Source organism: Grampus griseus (genome assembly GCF_964374135.1).
Source record: "Grampus griseus genome assembly, chromosome: 3".
In the NCBI taxonomy this organism is placed as follows: Eukaryota; Metazoa; Chordata; class Mammalia; order Artiodactyla; family Delphinidae; genus Grampus; species Grampus griseus.
The window spans coordinates 153,461,181-153,487,636 of record NC_139019.1 but is presented as its reverse complement, the minus strand read 5'-3'; the positions used below and the strand labels follow the sequence as shown (position 1 = coordinate 153,487,636).

At 46.5% G+C, this 26,456-nt stretch overlaps 1 protein-coding gene across 2 annotated transcripts; it reads left to right on the top strand.

The window, feature by feature from the left end:
• The first annotated feature begins 749 nt into the window (after positions 1–749).
• Positions 750–26,448, top strand: PHYKPL (5-phosphohydroxy-L-lysine phospho-lyase). 2 transcript variants are annotated; one of them, XM_082650106.1, is made up of 13 exons: positions 750–840; positions 1,903–2,021; positions 3,173–3,332; positions 6,571–6,645; positions 7,417–7,504; positions 7,582–7,698; positions 9,253–9,335; positions 9,590–9,815; positions 21,899–22,053; positions 22,458–22,547; positions 24,406–24,536; positions 25,554–25,631; positions 26,092–26,448. In XM_082650106.1, exons 1-12 carry the CDS (start codon positions 782–784, stop codon positions 25,601–25,603), a joined length of 1,353 nt encoding a protein of 450 aa, XP_082506232.1. In that variant the 5' UTR covers positions 750–781; the 3' UTR covers positions 25,604–25,631; positions 26,092–26,448. The 2 variants fall into 2 exon arrangements, with proteins under 2 accessions (XP_082506232.1, XP_082506233.1); XM_082650107.1 differs by lacking the exons at positions 22,458–22,547; positions 24,406–24,536; positions 25,554–25,631; positions 26,092–26,448 and adding an exon at positions 14,130–14,280 and having other exon boundaries at positions 19,396–22,025.
• Positions 26,449–26,456: the final 8 nt, after the last annotated feature.

Sequence of the window (26,456 nt, the reverse complement as noted above, 5' to 3'; positions counted from 1 at the left end):
TAAGAACAAGCCCTTTCCCTTTCTGAGCCTCCGTTTCCTGGCCATGTATAAGGCTCAGGAAGCCTCCTAACTCTCCTCCCACCTAAACACTGTAAGATTCTCTTAGTGTTGCTATAGCTTGTGTTCACCCTGCCTGGATTCCAGCAGAAGTCCTGGAGGTCACGCCAGGACCTCCTCAGTCAGCTCCAGCAGTGGCCTTGTGCCCTCCTTCTGCCCTTCCTGCTGCTCCTTCACGGGGCTGGGAAGTCCAAGATCCTGCCCCTGGGCTTCGCCTACTTGAGGCCCCAGCTGTGCACCAGGCTGGGTGCCTGTCACACGTTCCCACTGAACGCTTACGGCTCATCCCATTTTATGCACGGGGAAGGCGACTTAGGGACTGAGCTCGAGGCCCCTGCCGAGGCTCAGAGACCCCCCCTCGAGTGCTGAAGCAGCGGCGGGGTCACTTCCCGGGGAGGGAAACAGCAGCGGCCGAGAGGGCGAGGACCGTGGTGCGTTCCCAGGGCCGGGGCAGCACTAGGCGAGGCGAGCACAAACCCGGCTCCCGCGCGGCGTTGTCTAAGGAACTTCGCAGAGGTGGGGAGCCCGTCAGACTCTTTAGCCAACTTAATTAAGGAACAGACTCGAAACGGCCCACCTGGGGGCGGGGCCGCGGGGCAAACGGTAGCTCCGAGTCGCGGTCTGCCATGGGCGGGGCTTGGGCGGGGCTTGGGCGGAGCCGGGACCACCCCACCCCCACCCCCGACCTCCGCGCAGTGTCTCAGAGCGAGTGCTGGCGGGCGCCATGGCCACTGATCCGCGCGGGAAGGCCGCGACTCTGGCCCTGAGAAGGCGGCTACTCAGGTACCGAGATGGCGACGCGGTGGGGGGGGCCGCGCACAAGGCACGCACGTCCGGCGCGAGCCTACAGGCCCCAGCCCCCGCGGCCTCGCACGACCTATCCCTGTTCCGGCGCCTCTGGCCCCTGAGACCCCGCCGCGCGCAGCCTGTCTCGGCTGTCTTATCCCGCGCCTCCCCCGCAGCGTCTTATCCACCCCCGCAGCCGGGCTCCTGGGAGGACCTCGCCCAGTGGTGGCCCGCCCTCCGGACCTGGGCCCGGCTCGAGAGTGACCCAGGAAGGGGCTGAAAGTCCAGACGAAGGGTGGGGTGGGGTGTCGGCTCACAGGCAGCCTTAGAGAAAGTCTACCCTTGACCTGTGTCTGAGGGGCTGTCGGTGGGACGTGGGGCATGAGGCAGCCTTGGGCTAGAGCTTGGGGCTGGCCCCCACCAGGGCAGCAGGCTTGGAGGGCAAGGACTTGTTTAGGGCCGAGAGCCAGCCACCAAATGGTGGTGCCCTCTTCACTCATCCCAGCAAAGAGACACTGCCTTAGGGAGCCCGTGTGGGTCTGGAGCAGCCACCTTTCCGGGGACCCGAGCGACTCAATGGGCACATGTGGGAATGAATGAAGCCACATAGCCTTAAAATAACTTAAGAAACAATTTGTTTTTGTTTTTTGCGGTACGCGGGCCTCTCACTGTTGTGGCCTCTCCCGTTGCGGAGCACAGGCTCCGGACGCGCAGGCTCAGCGGCCATGGCTCACGGGCCTAGCTGCTCCGCGGCATGTGGGGTCTTCCCGGACCGGGGCACGAACCCGTGTCCCCTGCATCGGCAGGCGGACTCTCAACCACTGCGCCACCAGGGAAGCCCAAAAAACAGTTTGTTTTAGCAACTTCTTACCCCATCCTTTTCTCCTTTCCAGCCACCTGTGGAGTGGGGGAGGGAGTGGAGGCAGGGACGCAACAACTTGCCCTTCAAGCTTTTGTCCTTTCCAGAAACTGGGAAAGGGTAGGGGGAGGCCTGTGATGGGTGGATTTCTCCCTTCCGGTCTTCAGACATGGCTGTCCATTCGCTGTCTGTCCCCACAGCAATTCCTGCAGACTCTTTTTTCCTGAGGATCCTATTAAGATTGTCCGGGGCCAAGGGCAATACATGTATGATGAACAGGGGGCGGAATACATCGATTGCATCAACAATGTGGCTCACGGTCAGTATCATACCTCAAGATGGGGCAGGAAAGCATGCCAACACTGTGAACCTGGTCCAAGGGTGAACCTGAGGTTCAGAGAGGTACAGAGAACTCAGGTTCTGCTTAGCCAGCATCCATGTGCAGAGGAGACCCGGTCTCTCTGGGGTAGCTGTAGAAGTTTCCAAGCAGTAGCTCTGCTAAATCAGCAGGAGTCAGAGACCTAAATCTAAGGGTCCACTTCCACTTGGGACTGATAGTGAGCTCAGAGAACAGCAGTCGGCCCAGCCATGGCCAGCAACCCAACAGGACCCTGGCCGAGCCCTGGCAGTCATGGCAAGGCTTCAGCCCATGTGATCATCTCAGGTCCTGGATAAGGAAACTGAAGTAGGAATTTAGTTATCCAGTTGAGGCCACCAGAGCTGGTGGAAGGAAAGGGAGTTCCAGACTGCCTGGGTTCATATCCCTGTCCTCCACTTGCTATCTTTGTGGCAAGTTTAAGTCTCTGTGCCTCAGTTTGCTCATCTGCAAAATGAACATGATAATACTTGGTATGCACCTCCAGATGTTTTGGGGGATTAAGTGGGTTAATTCATGTAACTTGCTTTGAGTGTGCCTGGCACTTGGTGAGCACCCAATCATCTTCATTCTCTTATCATAATCCTTGGCCATTGGCCATCATTACTTCCAGCCCCCCTGCCTGGTGAAGTCAAGCCACTGACGACACCCCTACCCCTTGTCCATCCCCCATATCCCACACCCCTGTCTTTGTTGAGCAGAAGGCCTCAAGAAGCTTCCTAAAGAGTATAGGTTTTTATAAGTATATGTATAACTGATTCACTTTGTTATAAAGCAGAAACTAACACACCATTGTAAAGCAATTATACCCAATAAAGATGTTAAAAAAAAAAAAAGAGCATAGGTTTTCGAGATCAGGTTTCTGCCAGAGAACTTTGCCTTCTGCCAGAATCTCAGGGACTCCTTTCTAGGTCTCCCTTTCCAGACTGGCACCTCTGTCTCACCCCCTCTGTCTTCAGACTCCCGTCTTTCCTCTGTACCTCTGCCTCTATAACTGCATCTCCTTTAGTTGGGTTCACAGATTGGGGCTGGGAGAGGCCCGGAGGGATTGGCTGAGTGGGGCCGGCTGTGTGATGGAGGTGGCCCTCTTGCAGTTGGGCACTGCCACCCTCTCGTGGTCCAAGCAGCACATGAACAGAACCAGGTGCTCAACACCAACAGCCGGTACCTGCACGACAACATCGTGGATTACGCACAGAGGCTGTCCGAGACCCTACCGGAGAAGCTCTGTGTATTTTATTTCCTGAATTCTGGGTAAGTGCACTGTGGCCAGCCCCCAGCAAAAGGATGAGACAACGATGGAGAGATTTGCTCACATGGGCATAGCATTGTGTAGCCGACGGAGTGTGGGGAGAGGCAGCCCTCAGTGGGCCAGGCACCCACGCTTCCTAGCTGCAGGCCCCACTGCTTCTCTGTCAGATCCACTTTCCTGTTCTCTTTGTAAGGAGTGCCATTACCTCTCTTCTAAGATCATTGTTGGGGCTTACCAAGGTAATATGTTCCTTTATTTCTGCTTTATGCATACACAGGCACAGTGCTGGGAGCTACAGCCAAAATCCCTGCTCTGTAAGGAACAGAAACATCAAAGATGCTTCAAAGAAATACAAAATTACAAAGAGGAATCATTGTCTGGAGGAAAACTACAGAGAATAATGAGGCATAGAAGCAGTGGGGTGACCTGGCCTGCTCTGAGAGGGTCGGGGAAGGCGTCCCTGAAGAAGTGATGTTAGGCTAAGAGCTGACTAGGGGATAGCTAGATGAGGAGGAAGGTAGGGTGCTGCCCGCTCCATTGGAAGTGTTCTTGTCAAGGTCACCACATGGAACAGCCTGTACAGAGGTCCTATGGCAGGAAGAATATTTGCACCCCAGCACACTTGAGCTGAAAGGCAGCCAGTGAGGGAGGGCAGAGGGTGGGAGCCTGGGGACACTGGGGAGGGAGGCAGGGCCCATCACCCAGGGCTTTATTGGTCAAGTGAGGAATCTGTGTATCCCAAGAGCATTGGGAAGCCATCAGGGGGTTTTAATCAGGTAAGTGATGTCATCAGGACTGGAGGAAAGCAAGAATGGACACCATTAGGCACCAGTTTAGTGACCGGTGATAGGTTATGCTACACTGGGAGTAGCAGTGGAGGCAGAAATGGCAGATGATGGCGTGTACACAGAACCAGCCCAGTGTGCCTGGGAGAGAAAAGTACAGAGAATTATGAGGCATAGAAACAGTGGGGGGACCTGGTCTCTTTGCTGCCCTTGTCTTCCTGTTTCTCAGTAATATTGACAGTTACCACTCTCTCTGGTCTTGCTTCCAGAACATTTCACGCTTCTTGTTTTCTGCCAGCTTCTGGTCACTCCCCCTGTCTCCTATGCCAATTCTTCCTACTCTATTCCTCAGGGCTGGTCCTCTCTGAGCCCTCTGCCTTCCTTACCTCATCCATTCCCATGTATTACATATCATCCACATGCTGGTGACTCCCAACTTTGTATCTTTTTAAAATTTATTTATTTATTTGGCTGTGCCAGGAATTCGTTGCAGCACGCGGGATCTTCATTGCGGCGTGCAGGATCTTTAGTTGCGACATGTGAGATCTAGTTCCTTGACCAGAGATCGAACCCGGGCCCCCTGCATTGGGAGTGTGGAGTCTTAACCACTGGACCACCAGGGAAGTCCCCCAAATTTGTATCTTAAACCCAGATGTTTCCCATGTGTTCCAGCCTCAAGGTTCTAACTGCCCACTTGACTTTGGAACAGGTCTAACATCACCTGTCCAAAAGACATCAGGGGTTGATCATCAGGTTTCCTTGGTGGCGCAGTGGTTAAGAATCCGCCTGCCAGTGCAGGGGACACGGCTTCTATCCCTGGTCTGGGAAGATCCCACATGCCGCAGAGCAACTAAGCCCATGAGCCACAACTACTGAGCCTGTGCTCTAGAGCCCACGAGCCACAAATACTGAGCCCGCATGCTGCAACTACTGAAGCCCGCATGCCTAGAGCCCATGCTCCACAACAAGAGAAGCCACCGCAATGAGAAGCCCATGCACCACAACAGAGTAGACCCCGCTTGCTGCAACTAGAGAAAGCCCGTGCGCAGCAACGAAGACCCAATGCAGCTAAAAATAAATAAATAAATTTATTTTTAAAAAAAAGAAAAGAAAGAGTTGTCTTCGCTAACACCTGGTGTGGGACCATGGCACTGGCTCTCCCTGACATTCTCAGGCACCTACCCCAGACTTTCCCAAGAAGACCAGCCCTCCCTCACCCTATCTGTCCTGGCAAATGGCAGCACCGTCTGCGCCTCTGCTCAAGGTAGAAACGCACCCTCCTCCCAGTCCTGCATCAGGCTTGCCTTGTCTGTCTCCAGGTTGTCTCCTAACTCCATTCACCTCTCTCTGTCTGCGTGGTCACCACCTGCTCTCACCTTCGTGTCCTCCTTCTAGGTCTCCTCACTTGCACTTTAATTCCCTTCTACTCCATTATATACACAGAGAGGCTTCCTCCTCATATGGGAGCTGAATCATGTCCCTTCTCTGATTAAAACTTTTCAGTAGCTTCACATGGCACTGAGAAGAAAATCCAGGCTCCTTCTGCAGCCCTGCCTATCTCCCCACTTCCTCTCTCATGCTGCCCCTGGCCTCCCTTGTCTTCTTGTGGTTCCCTGAGCAATTTTCCTTCACAAGGTCTTTGTGTGTGCTGCTCACTCTGCCTAGAAACTTCACCCTCAGGACTCTACAGGTGTGGCCTTCGTCTGTTCTGGCTGCCGTAACAAAATACCGTAGACATGGTGGCTTAAACAGAAATTTATTGTCCCACAGTTCTGGAAGTCAGAATCCAAGATCAAGTTGCTGGCAGATTTGGTTTCGTTGAGTCCTCTCTCCTTGGTTGCAGGTGGCCACCTTCTCACTGTCTTCACATGGCCTTTCTTCGGAGCATGCACACCCCCGGGTGTCTCTCTGTGTGTCCAAATATCTTCTTACAAAGAGACCAGATGTATTGGATTAAGGCCACCCAGATGGCCTCATTTTAACTTAATCACCTCTTTAAAGGCCCTGTCTCTAAATACAATCACATTCTGAGATACTGGGAGTTAGGGTTTCAACACATGAATTTGGGGAGACACGATTCATCCCATAACACCCCTTATCTAAGGTAGGGCCCCACCTGGTTCTCTCGGTACCCTGTGTCCATTGTAGCACTTACCAAATGATCATTCTGTCTTTGTTTTTTGGCTTTCGTGACGCATAGTAGAATGTAAGTTCCAGGAGGGCCAGAGCCTGCCTGTTTTACTTACTATTTTCGCCCCCAGCTCCTAGCACATTGAAGGCATTTGATAAATGTTTACTGAATGAATAAGTGAATGACTAATGAATGGTGTCCTAAGAATCTTCTTGCTGCTGGAAGGGCTCTTCCTTCCCTCCAGGTTTCTCTGTAGAAAGCAGTTATCCTGGAGGGAAAGCCCTTGGATAGCTGTCCAAGCAGTATCCACTTTTTCTGTCATAGGTCAGAAGCCAACGACCTGGCCCTGAGGCTGGCGCGCCAATACACAGGACACTGGGACGTGGTGGTATTAGATCAGTAAGTGCCATTTCCAGAAGCGTGGGCCTGCTGCTTATTGGGGATCAGTGAGGCTCTGATTTTGGGTGCCTTGGGCAGGAAAGATGAGGGGCCTGGGCCTGGAGAGGATCATGAGGACCTGGCCACAGAGACACCCCACACACACACACCAGGCGGCTCTTTCCCCCGGGTGTCTCTTCTGTGGTGGCAGCTTCTGGGGAGCAGAGAATGCTTTATAAGGTGGTGAGAGTTGGTCCCACATATTAGGTATTAAAACTGTTGTAGGGACTTCCCTGGTGGGCCAGTGGTTAGGACTCTGCACTGCCAATGCAGGGGGCGCGGGTTTGATCCCTGGTCGGGGAACTAAGATCCCACATGCCGTGTGGCACAGCCAAAAGATAAAAAAAAATAAAATTAAAAAATGTTCCAACAGTAGCTCCCATTGTACTGAGTATCTGCTGTGCACAAGACCCAGACCCAGGGTTAGAGCATTATCACATTTAAGGTTCATTACAACCATGAAGGAGAAACACCACCACCCCCAACTTTACAGAGGAGGGAACTGAGCCCAAAGATTTTAACGATTAGCCACCGTTACATAGCTAGTAAGTGGCCTTGGAGGAAGGCTTGCTGACTCCAAGGCCTGTGCTCGTTCCTGGCCCTAGGACTCAGGCTGTGTCTGAAAGGTTGGTCTTCCCTGAGTGTTTCCTGAGGTGAATAGACAGTTGTCAGGGCCAGGCCAGGGAGTACATGCCACCTGGGTCTGAGCCTACTCTCCCTTCTCCTTCCCAGTGCTTATCATGGTCACCTGAGCTCCCTGATCGACATCAGCCCCTACAAGTTCCGGGACCTGGATGGCCAGAAGGAGTGGGTCCACGTGGTATGCACTGCTCAAGTGGGCAACAGGCCGGTGCTTGCGCCTCAGCCTGGATGACATGGTGCTGTCACTCCCCACAGGCACCTCTCCCAGACACCTACCGGGGCCCCTACCGGGAGGACCACCCCAATCCAGCTGTGGCCTATGCCAGCGAGGTGAAACGTGTGGTCAGCAGCGCACAGGAGAAGGGCAGGAAGGTAACCACATCCACGCAGGTCTGGTCCAGCAAACAGCAAATGTTGCCAGCCCTGGACTGGATCTTGGGAACCCTGAGAGAAATTGGAACCAGGGCCTGCCCTTTGGGAGTCTAGTAGAGGGATTAAGTGCTCAGCAGAGAGTTTAGGTAGAGATATGTCCTGGGCGTTACTGGACTCCAGGGGCCCAAGCTGGGCTGGGATGTGTGTGATGGTGGGTCCGTGGAGGGGGTGCTGCCTGATTTTAGTAATACAAGGTGAGTAGGAGTTAGCCATTCAAGGCGGGGTCCGGGTAGACAAGGAAAGGCATCCTCAACAGAGCGGCGGCCTGTGCAGGAACCATGTGAGTATGGGGCCAGGCTGAGCCGGCAGGATATGAACCTAGAGAAGCAGGCAGGACCATAGGCCCGTGGACTGCAAGTGCCCCTTTAGCTGAGGCGCTAGAGGCCATGGGAGACCTTTATAGAGTTTTATAGAGTTTTAAGAGAGAAGGTAATAGGACCAGGGGATGCAGTTGAATGGGGCCAGTCTGAGGGCAGGTGACATGAGGAGGCCCTGTTGGCCCGAGTGAGCAATGGGGAGACCCACCCAGGGCAGCGTAGTAGAGATGGATTGTGGGGCAGAGACAGGAGAGATATGTCATACCCTGGAAGAGCAGCAGCCACGGCAGCAGTAGAGGGGAGGCAGCTGGTGATTGGTATTAGGGCTCTCTAGAAGGCTTTGCTGAAGGAGTGACAGCTGAACACAGGATATATAGCAAAGACAGGCCAGAAAGGTTGGCAGAGCCAGATCCAGGAAGCCTGGCCCATGCATTTCCGATGCTCTGCACCTACTTATATAAAACCAAAAAAGAGATTCCTGTGGTGGCAGCATGGGTGGGTGACCAGTTTCCCACCCCGTCAGTCCTTCCTTCATCCCAGCAGTAGCCTCTGAAGCAGCTCCAAGGCAGAACACAGTTTGGAAGTCATTGCTATAAGCAAAAGGGTCAGTGAAGGGTTTTAAACAGGACAGTGATGAGCTCAGTGTCTACATTGAGGCATCACCCTGGTGGCCAGTGGAGGATGGATTGGAAGATGTGTCCAGTTAGAAGGCAGGAGGCCAAGGCAGAAACTGGCAGGTCTGCCAGGAGGCAGGAGTATCCAGCAGGGAGGGGAAGGAGTGGGTGCGACAATGTTACAGGGATAGAGTCAGAGGCTGTGCTGACTGATAGATGAAGAAGGAGGCTGGATCAAGGATGGGGCCAGATTTCTGTCCTAGTTGGGAGGGATGGGACTCACCATATGGGAGAAGGGAAGGAACAGGCTTATGGGGGAGAAGTCTGGATTTCATCTGGAGCATGCTAAGTACAGGGGGTCTGAAGGCATCCAGGTGGTAAGAACTGGTTCAAGGCCTGAAAAAGCTATGTCACAGACCCTCAGGTGTGATGTGGAGCCCAAAGTGGGGGCACAGTGCGGACAGTAACTCATCATGTTTGGAGCCAGCACTGAGCCAGCATCAGCGGACGCGCTCAGCTTGCAGCTCAGCCCCTCCGCAGTGCCATTCCCTTCTCCTCCACAGATTGCAGCGTTCTTTGCTGAGTCTCTGCCCAGTGTGGGAGGGCAGATCATTCCTCCTGCTGGCTACTTCCCAGAAGTGGCAGGGTGAGTAGGTGGGAGAGGCTGCCCCAGGGTGGGGTTTGCCAGCCTTTGTTCCAAATTCCAACCTCAGCCTGGCAATTCCTGCCAGAATTGTCAGACAAAGCCCCTGAAGAAATAGTGGCTCCAAGAAGGCCAGCTATCTGCATAAGGTCCCCACCTTACTGTTGGCAAAGCCAGGATTCAGAGTCCCAAGACCCAGCTCCTGGTCTCCTCCCTCTCACCACAGTCCCCCATCAGCCGTGTGTCCTCTGCCACAGGCACATCCGCAGGGCCGGAGGGGTCTTTGTTGCAGACGAGATTCAAGTGGGCTTTGGCCGAGTAGGCAAGCACTTCTGGGCCTTCCAGCTGCAGGGGGAAGACTTTGTCCCCGACATTGTCACCATGGGCAAGTCTATTGGCAATGGCCACCCTGTAGCCTGTGTGGCCACAACACATGCTGTGGCGAGGGCATTTGAAGCCACCGGCGTCGAGTACTTCAACACGGTGAGTGAAGGCTCCAGGGCCAGGAAGCACCATGGTGGCTTCTGTACAAACAAGGCCACTACTACTCACTAATTTTTTTGTAAATATAGTTGTTTTATTGTAAATATTACAGTAAATATAAATAGATATAACCCATATAAACAAAAGCTCGTTGGCTTCCTCACAAGTTTTTGAGAGTGTAAGGGAATTCTAAGACCGAAAGTTTGAGAACCACTGCATTATCATTCAATTCTAGTTTTTTCAAATCTTTTTGTTAACTTCTGACTTACTGCCACTTATTCTTTTGATACTTATTCTGTAAAATGTGTTGAGGTGACCTGGTACGTGATTGTTCTACATGTCCTACATGTCCTACATGTTCTACATGTCCTTGTTCTACATGTCCGTGGGTTCTCTAAATGTTGTTTGCCAGACTCCCTGAATGTCTCTTAGGTCACACTTGTTAATTGTGTTGTTTGAATCTTCTGTATTCTTACTGGATTTATTTTTTTCCTACTTAACCTATTAATAATTAAGAACTGTGTGTTTAAATCTCACACTATGATGAAAAATGATCAATTTTTTTCTTGTAATACTGTTAATTTTTGCTTCATATATTGTGAGGCTGTTAAGTAATATATATACTACTTAATAATATTAAGTAGTATATATATATACTTTTGAGTTTTTTTGGCCACGCTGCTTGGCTTACAGGATCTTAGTTCCCCGACCAGGGATTGAATCTGTGCCCTCGGCAATGAAAGCATGGAGTCCTAACCACTGGACTGCCAGGGAATTCCCAGTATATATGGTTTTTTTTTCTGTATGTTCATTGTGAATTGAATCTTTTTTTTGATTGAGGTATAATTGACATATAACATTATATTGATTTCAGGTGTACAACGTAATGATTCAGTACTTGTGTGTGTGTGTATGTATATATGTGTGTGTGTGTATATATGTGTGTATGTGTATATATATATATATATATATATATGGTGATCACCACGATAATTCTAGTTAACATCCATCACCATACGTGGTTACAATTTTTTTTTTCTTATGATGATGAGAACTTTTAAGATCTGTTAGCAGCTTTCAAGCATACAATACAGTATTATTAACTACAGTCACTATGCGTCCCTGGGACTTAATTATTTTATACCTGAAAGTTTGTACCTTTTGACCCCCTTCACCCATTTTGCCCACCCCCACCTCTGGCAATCACCAATCTGTTCTCTGTATCTAAAAGTTCAGGGTTTTTGGGGTGTTTGGTTTTTGGTTTTCTTAGATTCCACATATAAGTGGAATCATATGGTATTTGTCTTCTCTGTCAGATTTATTTCACTTAGCATAATGCCCTCAAGTTATGAAAGCATCTTGTTGCAAATGGCAAGATTTCCTTCTTTTTTAGGGCTGAATTTTATATATATACATTCCATTCATCAATCAACAGACACATATCTTGGCTATTGTAAATAATTCTGCCATGACTGTAGGGGTGCAGATAGCTCTTTAAGATAGTATTTTCAGTTCCTTCAGATAAATATCCAAAGTGGAATTGCTGGATCACATGGTAGTTCTATTTTTAGTTTTCTGAGTAACTTCCACACTGTTTTCCATAGTGGCTGCACCAATGTACATTCCCACCAACAATGCACAAGGATTCCTTTTTCTCCACAACCTTGCCAGCACTTGTTATTTCTGGTCTTTTTGATAATAGCCATTCTAACAGGTGTGAGGTGACATCTCATTGTGGTTTTGATTTGCATTGCCCTGACGATTAGTGGTGTTGAGCACCTTTTCGTATACCTGTTAGCCATCTGTATGTCGTCTTTGGAAAAATGTCTATTCAGATTTCTACCCAATTTTTAAAATTTTATTTATTTAATTTATTTATTTTTGGCTGTGTTGGGTCTTCGTTGCTGTGTGCCGGCTTTCTCTAGTTGCGGCGAGTGGGGCTTCAGTAGCTGTGGCACGTGGGTTCAGTACTTGTGGCTTGTGAGCTCTAGAGCACAGGCTCAGTAGTTGTGGCGCACGGGCTTAGTTGCTCCGTGGCATGTGGGATTTTCCTGGACCAGGGCTTGAACCCGTGTCCCCTGCATTGGCAGGCAGATTCTTAACCACTGCGCCACCAGGGAAGCCCCTCTACCCAATTTTTAATTGTATTGCTTTGTTTTTTGCTACTGAGTTACATGAATTCTTTATATATTTTGGATATTAGCTCCTTATCAGATACATGATTTGCAAATATTTTCTCCCAGTCAGTTGATTGCCTTTTCATTTTGTTGATGATTTGCTGTGCAAAGCTTTTTAGTTTTATGTAGTCCCACTTGTTTATTTTTGCTTTTGTTACCTTTGCTTTCAGTGTCAAATCCAAAAAATCATTGCCAAGACCAATGTCAAGGAGCTTACCGCCTATGTTTTCTTTAAGAGTTTTATGATTTCATGTCTTACATTCAAATCTTCAGTCCATTTTGAGTTAATTTTTTGTGTATGGTGTAAAATAGTGGTCCAGTTTCATTCTTTTGCATGTGGCTGTGCAGTTTCTCAAGAATTGAGTCTTTTATTATATGGAGTAATAGTTTCCATTCCTAATAAGGTTTTTGGTCTTAAAGTTTATTTTATCTGATATTATAAAGCTAAGTCAGCTTTCTTTTGACTATCAATTACCCAATGTATTATTTTCCACCCTTCTATTTTCAACCTTGTGTGCTCATGCTTTAGGTGTATTTCTTTTAACCAGCATATATCTAGAATTTGGGTTTTTGACCAAATCTGTTAATATTTGACTTCAAAGAAATGACTTTCAATTTAACGTAACTATTGATGTATTTAGGCCTGTTGCTAGCATCTTAATTTATAATTTCAGCTTACCATACTTTTCTGTGTCTTTTAATCCTTCCTATTTTATTTAAGTATCTGTATTACAAGTATTTCATCCCAAATTCCTTTCACTGGAAGCCTTTATGTTGCAAACCTTCTGAGGTCTTCTGTGCCTAAGGGTATTTGTGTCAGGCCCTCATATTTAACTATTTTAGCTAAAAATAGAATCTAGGTCCTAGTTACTGTAAAAGTATATTCCAGGGACTTCCCTGGCTGTCCAGTGGTTAAGACTCCACGCTTCCACTGCAGGGGGCACAGGTTCAATCCCTGGTCAGGGAACTAAGATTCTGCATGCCATGCAGCAGGCCTAAATAAATAAAGTCAGTGCTGATGGATTCATTTTTTTTAAAAAGTGTATTCCATTGTCACCTTGCATGCAGTGTTGCTGTTGAAAACGCTGAAATAACTGATTCTTTTTTAGTTGAGATATAATTCACGTATTATAAAATTTACTCTTTCAAATACAAATTCAATGGTTTTTAATTCAAGTACAATTCAGTCTTTTATAGTATACTCACCAAGTTGTTCAGCCATTATTACTGTCTTAATTTTCATTGTTGTACATTTTCATCACCCCAAAAAGCAACTCCATACCCATTAGCAATCACTCCCCATTGCCTTTTCTCTACAAGTACTGGCAATCACTAACCTTCTTTCTGTCTCCATGGATTTGCCTGTTCTTGACATTTCACATAAATGCAGTCACACAATATGTGACCTTTTGTGTCTGGCTTCTATCACATAGCATAATGTTTTCAAGGTTCATCCATGTTATAGCATGAATCAGTCTTTCATTCCTTTTTATGAATGATTAATGTTCCATTGTATGAGTATACCGTGTTTCATTTATCCATTCTTCAGTTGATGTTTGGTTGTTTCCCCTCCTTGGTTATTATGAATAATGCTGCAGTTGACCATTCAGTGTAGATGTTTTTGTATGGAATGTGTTTTCAGTTCTTTTGAGCGTATACCTTACCTATGAGTGGAATTGCTGGGTCATATGGCAACTCTTAAGTTTAACTTTTTGAGGAATGACAAAGTTTTTCCAAGCAGCTATACCACTTTACATGCAACGTATGAGGGTTCCAATTTCTCCATATCCTCTCCAGCATTTATTTTCTCTCTTTTATTATAGCCATCCTAGTGAGTGTGAAGTGATATCTCATTATGATTTGCATTTGCCTGATAGCTAGAGGTGCTGAGGTATATATACACATAGCTAGAGGTGCTGAGGTATATATACACATACACACACATATGTATGTGTATATATATATATATATATATCCCATTATATGTGACATATATATTCCAAAGAATATATCCTTTGCAAATTTTTTAATTGGGTTACCTGTCTGTTTTTGCTGCGTTGTAAGCATTCTTTTTTTTTTTTTTTTTTTTTTTTTGCGGTACGCGGGCCTCCCACTGCCGTGGCCTCTCCCGTTGCAGAGCACAGGCTCCGGAGGCGCAGGTCCAGCGGCCATGGCTCACGGGCCCAGCCGCTCCGCGGCATGTAGGATCTTCCCAGACCGGGGCACGAACGCGTGTCCCCTGCATCGGCAGGCAGAACACTCAACCACTGCGCCACCATGGAAGCCCTGTAAGCGTTCTTTATGTATCCTAAATACTAGATTCTTACCAAATACATAATTTGTAAGTATTTTCTCCCATTATTTCAGGTGTCTTTTCACTTTTTCGGTAGTATCCTTTGAAGCACAGAAGTTTTTAATTTTGATGAAGTCCAGTTTATTTTTTCTTTGGTTGCTTGTACTTTGGAGTCGTAGCTAACAAACCATTGCCTAATCAACGGTCAGAAAGATTTACACCTCTGTTTTCTTCCTAGAATTTTATAGTTTTTATTGTTATATTTAGGTATTGGATCCATTTTGAGCTAGTTTTTAAATATGGTATGAGGTGGGGTTACTTAACTTTGCATATAGATATCCAGTTGTCCCAAGACCTTTTGCTGAAAAGACTGCTCTTTATTATATCTTATCCCATTGAATGGTCTTGGCACCCTTGTCAAGAATCAATCAACCAGGGCTTCCCTGGTGGTGCAGTGGTTAAGAATCCGCCTGCCAATGCAGGGGACATGGGTTCAAGCCCTGGTCCAGGAAGATCCCACATGCCACAGAGCAACTAAGCCCATGCGCCACAACTACTGAGCCTGCACTCTAGAGTCCACGAGCCACAACTACTGAAGCCCGTGTGCCACAACTACTGAAGCCCGCGCACCGCAACAAAGAGTAGACCCCGCTCTCAGCAACTAGAGAAAATCCGTGTGCAGCAGCGAAGACCCAATGCAGCCAAAAATTAAATAAATGAATTTAAAAAAAATCAATCAACCATAAATGCATGATTTTTTTTTTTTTTTTTTGGCTGCATTGGGTCTTAGTTGCAGCACACGGGATCTTTGTTGTGGCATGCAGGATCTTTCGTTGCAGCACACAGCCTCAGTAGTTGTGGTGCGCATTTTCTAGATCTAGCACGTGGGCTTAGTTGCCCCATGGCATGTGAGATCTTAGTTCCAGTTTCCCAATCAGGGATTGAACCTGCGTCCCCTGCATTGGAAGGTGCACTGGATCCTTTAACCACTGGACCACCAGAGAAGTCCCAAATATATGGATTTAATGGTTTATTTGTAAACTTCCAGTTCTGTCCCACTGATCAAAAATCTATCCTCCTGCCAGTTGCACACAGTCTAGACTACTATACTTTGTAGTATGTTTTGAAATCAGGAACTGTTAATCCCCCAGTCTTTGTTCTTCTTTTTGAAGATTGTTGTGGCTATTCTGGGTCCCTTGCATTTCAATATGAATTTTCATAATCAGTTTGTCAATTTCTACCAAAAAAGCAGCTTGGAGTCTGATAAGAGATTGCATTGAATCTGTAGATCAATTTGGAGAGTATTGCCATCTTAACAGTACTAAGTCTTCTAATCCATAAACATGAGATATCTGTCCATTTATGGAGGTCTTTGTTTTTCAATCATGTTCATAATTTTCATTGTAAAAGTCTTTTTCTTTTTTTTTTTGGCCACACCACATGCGGGATCTTAGTTCCCTGATCAGGGATTGAACCTACACCCTCTGCAGTGGAAGCGCAGAGTCTTAACCACTGGACCTCCAGGGAAGTCCCTGTAAAAGTCTTGAACTACTTTTGTTAAATTTACTCCTAAGTATTGTATTCTTTTTCATGCTTTTATAAATTGAATCGTTTTTTTCATTTCACTTTAAGATTCTTCATTGCTGGTGTATAGAAATAGTTGATTTTTGGATATTGATCTTGTATCATGCAGCCTTACTGAATGCATTTATTAGCTCTAATAGTTTTTTATAGATTCTGTAGAATTTTCTGTGTACCAAATTATGTCATCTGTGAATAGAAATGGTTTTCTTGTTCCTTTCCATTCTGAATGCCTTTTATTTCTTTTTCTTGCCTAACTGCCCTAGAACCTCCAGTACAATATTGACTACAAATGGCAAGAGTAGACATCTTGTCTTCTTCCTAATCTTAGGGGAAAACATTCAGTCTTTCACTGTTAAGTATAATATCAGCTGTGAGTTTTTCATAGAAGCCTTTTATCAGGTTGAAGAAGTTCCCCTTTTTTCCTAATTTTTGAGAGCTTTTATAATGAAGGCTGTTGGGTTTTATCAAATGCTTTTTCTTCGTTTATTGTAAGGATCATGTGATTTTTTTTGTCCTTAATCCTATTAATATGGTTTATTACATTATTTGATTTTCACATGTCAAACCAACTTTACATTGCTGAGATAAATCCCATGTGATCATGGTGTATAATCCTTTTTATATGTTGCTAGATTAAGTTTGCTATTTTAATTTTTGAGGATTTTTACATCTATGTTCTTAAGAGATATTGATCTATAGTTTTCTTGGGATATCGTTGTCTGGTTTTAGTATCAGGGTAATACTGGTCTCAAAGAATGATCCAGGGGCTTCCCTGGTGGCGCAGTGGTTGAGAGTCTGCCTGCCGATGCAGGGGACACAGGTTCGTGCCCCGGTCCGGGAAGATCCCACATGCCGTGGAGCGGCTAGGCCCGTGAGCCATGGCCGCTGGGCCTGCATGTCCAGAGCCTGTGCTCTGCAACGGGAGAGGCCACAACAGTGAGAGGCCCGCGTACTGCAAAAAGAAATGATCCAGGAAGTGTTCATGCCTCTGCTATTTTCTGGAAGACTTTCTGAAAGATTGGTAATAATTCTTTCAACATTTTGGTAGAATTCACCAGTGAAGCCATCTGGTTCTAGGCTTTGCTTTGTGAGGATTTTTTTTATTATTAGTTCATTCTTTTTACTTGCCACAGGTCTATTCAGATTTTCTATTTCTTCTCGAATCAGTGTCAGTATTTTTTATCTTTCTAGGAATTTGTTCATTTCATCTAAGTTATCTAGCTTGTTGACAGACAGTTGTTCACATTATTCCCTTATACTTCTTTTTACTTGTATAAGATTGGCAGTGATATGTCCTTTTTCATTCCTGATCTTAGTAATTTGGCTCTTCTTTTTATCTTGGTCAGTCTGGCTAACGTTTGTCAATTTTGTTGATTTTCTCAGACAATCAACTTTTGGTTTTGTTGATTTTTTTCTATTGTTTTTCTATATTTCTGTTTATTTCCACTGTAGTCTTTATGATTTCCTTTATTTTTGCTTTAGATTTAGTTTGCTCTTCTTTTTTATACTTTCTTAAGGTGGAAATATTCATTTGAGATTTTTTTTTAACAGAAGTATTTACAGACATGAAGTTTTCTGTAAGCATTACTTTTACCACATCCCATGAGTTTAGGTATGTTGTGCTTTCTTTTTCATTTATCTCTAAATATTTTTTAATCTCCCTGTGACTTCTTTGATCCATTGTTTGTTTAAGCATGTTATTTAATTTTCACATTTTTTTTAGTTTTTCAGTGTTCTGTTATTTATTTCTAGCTTCGTTCCACTGTGGTGAGAAAGATACTTTCTATGATTTCAGACTTTTAAAATATATTAACACTTGTTTTATAGCCTAATATATTGATATATAGTCTATCCTGTAGAATGTTCCATGTGCACTTGAGAAGAGTATTTATACTGCGTTTTTGAAGTGGAGTGTTCTGTATATAGCTATTAGATCTAGTTGGTTTATAGTGTTGCTCAAGCCTTCTACTTCCTGGTTGGCCTAGTTGTTTATTATTGAAAATGAGAGACTGAACTCTCCAACTGTTCTTATTGAATTCTGTAGTTCTCCTTTCAGTTAATTTTTTGCTTTACTTATTTGGGGGCTCTGTTGTTAAGTACATATGTATTTGTAGTGGTTATATCATTTTGATAGATTGACTCTTTTATCATTATGTTTTCCTGTGTTGCTAATAGCAATTTTAATCTTGCAAGTCTTTTATGTCTGATATTACTACAGCCACACCAGCTCTCTTGGTTACTGTTTGCATGGCATACCTTCACTCTCTTGCTTTCAACCTACTTGTGTCTTTACCAGTGCTCTTTATTTCTTCATGTGGATTTGATTTACGTCTGATGTCGTTTCATTTCAGCCTGAAGAAATACTGTTAGTATTTCATGTAAAGTAGATCTGCTGCTGACAAATTTTTTCAGTTTTTTCATTATCTAGAACTACCTTAGTTTCTCCTCTTTTTCTTTTCTTTCTCCTTCTTTCTTTCTTTCTTTCTTTCTTTTCTTTCCTTTCTTTTTTATTCTGCACCATGCATCTTGTGGGATGTTGGATTTTAGTTCCCCAACTAGGGATTGAACCCGGGCCCTTGGCACAGAATCCTAACCACTGGACCACCAGGGAATTCCTGTCTCCTTTATCTTTGAAGGATACTTTTACTTTATAGAGAATTATGGACTGACAGTATTTTTCTTTCATCACTTTGAATAGGTCATCCCACTGCCTTCTGGCCTTTAGGGTTTCTGATGAGGAATCAGCTATTAATCTTGTTGAGAATCTCTTGTACATGATGAGTTGCTTCTCTCTTGCTAATTTCAATATTCTCTTTGTCCTTTTTTTTTTTTTGAGTTATAATTGACAGACATCATATTAGTTGCAGGTGTACAATATAATGAGTCAATATTTGTATGTATTGCAAAATGATAACCACAATAAGTTTACTTGACATCCATCACCATAAAGTTACAGTTTTTTTTCTTGTGATGAGAACTTTTAAGGTCTACTCTCTTAATAACTTTCAAATATACAATACAGTATTGCTTGTTTGTTCTGGCAGCGCTGTGCAGCACATGGGATCTTAGTTCCCCGACCAGGGATCAAACTCAAGCCCCCTGCAGTGGAAGCACAGAGTTTAACTATTGGACCACTAGGGAAGTCCCCAGTATTATTAACTATAGTCACCATGCTGTACCTTACATCCCTGTCTTATTTACAACTGGAATTTTTTTACCTTTGACGACCTTCACCCATTTACCCACCCTCTTGTTCTTGTCTTTTAGTACCTTGGCTATGTTTTGTTTAGGTATGAAACTTGTTTATTCTACTTGGAGTTCATTGAGCTCCTTGGATGTTTAGATTGTTGTTGGGGTGTTTTTTTAGTCAAATTTAGTAAGTTTTTGACCATTGTTTCTTCAGATATTCTTTCTGCCCCTTCCTCTCCTTCTGGAGTTCTTATTTGCATATGTTGGTATGCTTGTGTCCCACAGGTCTCTGAGGCTCTGTTCATTTTTTTTATTCTTTTTTCTTTCCGATTTTCAGACTGGACAGTCTCAATCAACGTATCTTCAAGTTTGCTGATTCTTTCATCTGCCTGATTAAATCTGCTGTTGAGCCTCTTAATTTTTCATTTCAGCTACAGTGCTTTTCAACTCCAGACTTTCTATTTAGTTCTTTTTTATAATTTCTATTTCTTTATTGATCTTCCAAATTTGGCAAGACGCCATTTTCATGCTTAGCTTTTAATTCTTTAGATATGGTTTCCTTTAGTGTTTAAGCATATTTATAATATCTGATTTAAAGTCTTTGTCTAAAAAAAAAGAAAAAGTCTTTGTCTAATAAGGCCATCATCTGGGCTTCCTCCATAACAGTTTCTGTTGATTGTATCCACACCCCCCACCACCACCACCCCATATATGGGCCATGCTTTCTTCTTTCTTTTCATGATTCATAATTTTCTGTTGAGAACTAGACATTTTTAAATAATATAATGTGGCAACATTGGAAATCATTTTCCCTCCTCATGGTTTGTTGTTGATGCTTTTTGTTGTTGTTTGTATATTGCCTTTTCTGAACTAGTTCAGAACAGATAACTATGTTATCTATTACACTAGTTCAGCATCTTGGCCAGGCCACAATTCTAAACCAAAGATGCTATGGGTAGAACACACGACCTCTTAACGAGTTCACAGTTGATAATAATATGCAATAAATAGCCTCAATCCATCCCCTGTGTCCATCCCACACATAATTTGCTTTGGACATATCAGAAAGCTGCCTCACAGCAAATCACCTAGGAAGCTTTTTATGATCACAAGTACGAGGTTCTGCAAGCAAATTTTCAAGATGGTCTACAGGATACCACTGCATACCCATTAGAATGGCTGCAATTAAAAACTGCAACAGGGCTTCCCTGGTGGCGCAGTAGTCGAGAGTCCGCCTGCCGATGCAGGGGACACGGGTTCGTGCCCCGGTCCGGGAAGATTCCACATGCCGCAGAGCAGCTGGGCCCGTGAGCCATGGCCGCTGAGCCTGTGCTCCGCAACGGGAGAGGCCACAACAGTGAGAGGCCCACATACCACAAAAAAAAAAAAAAAAAGCAACAATTCCAAATGTTTTTGAGGATGTGGAGCTACTGGGATTTCATAGACTAATGGTGGGAATGTAATATGGTACGACTTTGGAAAACAGTTTCACTTTTTTATATAGTTAAATATATATTTATCAAGCCGTCCAGCAGTTCCACTCCTAGGTATTTACCCAAGAGAAATGAGAACGTATGTATGTTAACAAAAAGACTTGTTATAAATGTTTATAACAGTTTTATTCGTAAATAGCCCCAAATCAAAACAAGCCCCAAGGTCTATCAACAGGAATTTGGATAAACAAATTGTAGTGTGTCCATATAATGGAATACTATGCAGCCATAAAATGAACAAACGACCAATACACACAACATTATAGATGAATTTTAAAAACATGTTGAGCAGAAGCCAGGCACAAAAGGTTACATATTTTGTGATTCCATTCACATGACATTCCAGAAAAGGCAAAACTATAGTGACAGAGTCAGTGGTTGCCTGGGCCAGTAGTGGATGGGAGCACAAGGAACTTTGGGGAATGCTGGAAATGTTTTGTATTTTCATGGTAGTGGAGGTTCCACAGGTAGATACATTTGTCAAGTCACACTGAACTACATACATTTTAAATATATGCAGTTTATTGTATGTAAACTATACCTCAATAAAGTTTTGTGGTTTTTTTAAGATATAGTTTAAAAAAAAAAAAAGGTGGTCTGCAGGAGACCCCTTCCTTCTGACTTTCTGCAATGCAGGTCCTCAGACACCTGCAGGGCCAGGTGGAGGAAGTGAGTCAAAGCACTCAGGGTGCCTGAAGGGGACAGGTAGTGCCAATGTAGCCAGATAGGCTAGGTTTGTTTTAAGTCAAACATATTTTTGTGTTAAGTCTCTTCTTAAGACATTAGCACCTAATTCAAAACTTTTAATTATGCCACACAAGCCAAACACAATGAATCCTCAGGCCGCATTTGGCTCACAGGCAGCTTGTGGTCTGCGCCCTAAAATCTGCCTTGGGCTCAGCCAGCAGAGCTGTGAGCTGGAACCACAGAGTGACTTTTCCTGGGTGTGGCTCTGGCATGCTGCTCTTGACCCTCCTTGAAAGAGGTGATGGGCAGTGCAATGCAGTGGGTCTGGGGCCAGTCCATGAGATGGGGCCCTGAAGCCTTTTGACAAAAAACAGCTGTGTGGAACTGCCTAGTACATCCTCTCCTCTGATTTTTGCATGTTCTTGGGGATCCTATTACTTGGCCTGGATTACAGTCACATTAGCACCTGGAAAGATGGGACAACCCATGGGGGACTCAGAAGAACCCCATTTACTGCCCAGCATGCTGAGCCCTGAGGGGTTCAGGCCTGTGCTCATCACTGCCTTTGCACTGTGTGTGGCAGTTCTGCTGCTCTTCACAGTCCCTGAGGCATGGCCCACTCTGCTGAGCATCTGACATGCTCTTTGTCGCCTGGCTCAGTTTGGGGGCAGCCCAGTGTCCTGCGCTGTTGGGCTGGCCGTCCTGGATGTCTTGGAAAAGGAGCAGCTGCAGGCTCATGCTGCCTCTGTGGGCAGCCTCCTGATGGAGCTCCTTGGACAGCAGAAAGCCAAACATCCCATCCTTGGGGACATCAGGTGAGGCTCAGGGTAGCAGTCACCACCTCCCAGGGGCCTGGTGTGGTTCCTTCATTCACTTCATCACCACCTGGGATGGTGGGAACTTTTATCTCCACTCTGCAGAGGAACTGAAGCACCTACAGGTGCTACTGCCCAAGATGGCACCTCTGGAGGGAGGAGGGGGGTGAAGCCAGGATCAAACTTTCCTCTAGCCACATTGAGGGCCCCTCACCATCAGTTACTTCCTGGAACTGTTTTAGCACCCTCCAAGGGTTCCTACAGCTCTCAGCCTCCCCAGGAGGCAGAGGTGCAAGCCCTGGTGGGCTTTCTGACAGGGGCTTGGCTGAGGCCCAGGCAGAGGGTGAGAGCAAGGACCATGGTCCCTCAGGCCTGGCCTCCTGAGATGTCACCTTCTGCTCCAGGGGCGTTGGGCTCTTCATTGGTGTGGATCTGATCAAAGATGAGGCCACAAGGATGCCAGCAACCGAAGAGGCTGACTATGTGGTGTCCAGGTATTTTTTCTTGAAACAACTTGTTTCTACGGCCCTGACTGGGAAAGAGCTCCCCTCTTGCCTCTCCCAGGCACGCTGGGCCCACACAGGGTTGACTGAAGGAGGTGGCTTTTAGCCTCTGGGTTAGAGGGCTGCCAATCTGTGCACCCCTTTGACTGGGCTCTGCGGACAGAGAAAGCGGCCCCATCAGCTCTGTACCCAGTGCCTGGCAGCAAAGGCTTCAGATGGGTGCGGTCCGTTCCCAGCCTGAGCAGACACTTATGCCAAAAATGCCAAAGCTGCAGAAGCTCTCAGACCCAGGCAGCCCCAACGCTGCATTTCATAGCCCCAGGCTGCCCGAGGGAAGCAGCTTCTCCAGAGCCATACCTGAGGCTGTGGCAGAACCAGACTCTCCATTCCTAGAGGGTTTTCAAATAGGACTCCTGTTCCTTGTCTGGGTGGGGAGTGTCTGGATGACTCAGCATCTCAGGACTCAGGAGCCCTCGCTCCCAGTTCTGGTTCCCATGTTCTTTCACTTGAACCCCAGGCAGGACCCAAGCCGCAGGACCCTTTCCCTTCTTGTTTCGTTACTTCCTTTTTATTTCCATTCCTCACTCCTACCTCCTTCCCCCACCTTGGAAAACCCATCTAGTGTTTGATGCGTGTCCTTATTCAAGTTGTGAAATGTGTGTCATTCTGTTTTGAATTCACGTAAACAGTATTGATGTAAAAATCGTTCTCCCCACGCGTTTTTTGAAGCTGACCCCTCCTGCGTGGCTGCCCAGCCCCTGCCTTCTCTGTGCTGGTTGGGCACATCCACCAGCTCACCCACCCTTTCCCCCAGGGAGCCTCAAGACTCAGAAATTCAGGATGGTCTGTGGGAAGGAGAGAGTCAGATCCTCAGCCAAGCCTGACCTCCTCCACCTTACAACCACCCCTGTGGTTTCTCCAGTTCAGTGAAGAAACAGGAACCAGGTGGAACGGTGTTTCAGTGGCAGTCACCCTGCTAAAGGCAGAGCTGGATTTAAAGTCCAGAACCTGATCTTTCTAGCACAGATGCTGTCAGTGCCAGGAAGACTGGGATGCGAGAAAGGAGCCAGAGGCAGGCTGAGGACACCCTGCTCCTGACAAGACTTACATAAAAGGAATAAATAAAAAAGAATGAGAGTGGGGGGTCAGAGAGAGTGTAAATACAGTCACATCAGACCCCTTCTCTCAGAGGCCAAAATACCTTCCTAGGTTAAAAGTGTAAATGTGGAATATTAAAAACAATTATTAGATACCAATGATGATGTTAAATAACTTCCAAAAAGAACTGGAAATTAAAACTGGATAGTCCTGTCTGGGGTTACAACATAACCTGGGGGCAGAGTAGAGAAAGGGTTGGCAGGGAAGTTAGAAGCTAGGTGAGGGCTCCATGGGTTCACTGTACTACTCTCTCTCTGAATGTTGGACACTTCCCATGTAAAAAGTAAACCATACAATGTCACATAAACCATGTTAAAATGAAAAATGCAAGGACTCTTGCTGTCCACATTGTAGCCCCGTGGCCAATCTCGGCTTCAACTGGGGCTCCAGGGAGGGATGAAGCAAGACCCCTGCTTGGGGGTGGGGGGGGGGTGCAGGCAGCAGGCTCAGGGCCAGATGTAGGGCACCCCAGACAGGGGCCTCTGATGCTGGGCCATAAAGTTGGGCAGGAGTTTGGCAGGGGGTGGCCAGTGCTGTATCCTGGTGGGAACTGGCCTATGGAAGGTTCTGAGGGCAGTGTGGCTGGAGTCGCGCCCACGAGGCCAAAGCCAGGCTGAGGAAGGTCTGAAAGGCCCATGTGAAGTGCCCTTGGCTGGTGGGCAGCAGGCCCTGCTGTGTCCTATCCTTGCAGGCTGAAAGAAAACTACATTTTGTTGAGCACCGACGGCCCCGGAAGGAATGTCCTGAAGTTCAAGCCCCCGATGTGTTTCAGCTTGGACAACGCACGACACGTGGTAGCAAAGCTGGATGCCATCCTGACAGGTGAGCCTGGAGACCCAAGGGGCAGCTGATAACTCTGTCTCTACAACCCAGCCTGGAACTAGGACCTCCCAGCATGCCCAGGGACAGGGGTACAACAGCTGAGCCAGGTGTCCTCTGAACAGTGCAGGGAGTAGGGAGCTGAAGTGAAGGCCTCCCCTATTCCTGCCTGTGTCCCCCAAAATCTGAGCCCTGGGTAGATGGGAAATGAGCCACCACCCATCCTGCCTGGGCAGGCACCAGTGTGGCATGCAGGACAAGGGAAGCAGGGCTGGGCTTTTAAGCCCAACTATCGGAACTAGTGGGAGGTTCCATTGTGTCCTTAAAGCCTCCCTGAGATGTAGGTGGCAGTAGCTTTGCTTTCTTCAGCTGCTAAGTGGCTGAAATGAGATTTGCACCCTGGACTGATTCAACACAAAATGAAATCCCTCTGCACATTCCTTATCATTTAGGAAAGTCAAACTCTCCTCTAAATCCACTTACAAGGAAATCTATAATTACCAAATTGGACACATCGATGCACTGAGGCGATGTTGCATGTACAGAGCTCAGTGGGGGACCCCAAAATAGGCAAAATGCTATCTTCCTGATAGAGATCAGAGCAGCCCAGCTACAACCACCCCCACCCCACCCCCAGGCTATTTCACTGTGGTCACAAGGTCTCTAGAGCTGAGGTCAGTCCCTACTAGACACAACTGGAGGTGGTCCGGAACCTGCTGGGGGAAGGGAATGTATTTTCGGGAAGCCTGCAGAGGAAAAGCTGACTGGGCACAGAATTGGCTTGGAGTTACTGTATAGAAGGGACTTCAGTTGAGCCTGGAAGCCTCAGAAAATCTGAGGGCTGGTTTTGTCCTCTTGGGAAATTGTTGCTGACCCTGTGGTGGCCTGTACACATGGGTAAAGGGTGGGACATGGGCTTGGACAGGCCAGTGGGCCCAGTCTCCACACTGCCATCCAAGAAACCTGGACACTGAAGGCAGAAGTCTTTAGCAGAGGAGAAAGGTTGACCATCTTTTTCAGACATGGAAGAGAAAGTGAGAAGTTGCGAGACTCTGAGGCTCCAGCCCTGAGGCAGCTCTGCTGAGGGGTGTCCTCTAGGTAAGTGGCCTTACTTCTTGTTCCTAGAGAACCAGAACTGGGTTCCTTACCACCTATTTAGTAGCTCCTTCAACATTCTTGTTCCAAGTGATGTCCCCTTCCCACAGGTTAGTTTTAATACTGGGAGGCTCTGGCTGCCTTGGGCTCTCCCCATCCCCCATCTCTGAAAAATCTCCAAAGTACTGAAGTTTGCATTTGATGGCTGAGCAAAGAATATAGCTATTTCCTCCCTTCTCCAGCGGGTTCCTCTACGGGAGAGCTTCTGGCAGGCTTTATCCACCTGCAGCCCCCAGCCAAGTGCTGTGTCTTACAACTAGCTATCTTAGGCCTCAGCCACTAGACTTGGGGTGCTCCAATCAGGCCAACAGATAGGCCCTGCCACAGGGGGCCGTTACAACCAGGAGGGGCACCATCTTGCCCAGATCCAGCTGGCCCTTTGTGTGTCTGCTCTTATCTTTAGGTTCACACTGTCTTTGCTGGGAGAGAGAATCCCATTTCCAATGGCAAGTCAAGACAGGTGTTCCAAGGTGCTCCAGACTCGAACTGCCCTGGGGACACTGGGGCAGTGTCCCCACTGAGGGTGGTAACCCTCACTGTACTGTTTTCACCCCCCTGAACAGCTGCCCCAAATATCTGAGCCACTCCACTTTCTTTAAAGGGGCACAAGTCCTAGGCAGGGCCAAGTCATTAAAGGAAACTAACCAAAGATGTGGAGAGTGTGTGCTTATGCCTGACAGGATGCAGGTTAGGTGGTCTTGGAGGATACTGGAGCTCTGGAGCACCTGTCCCCCCCCCCCCTTCACAGTATATCCCACACTCACCCAG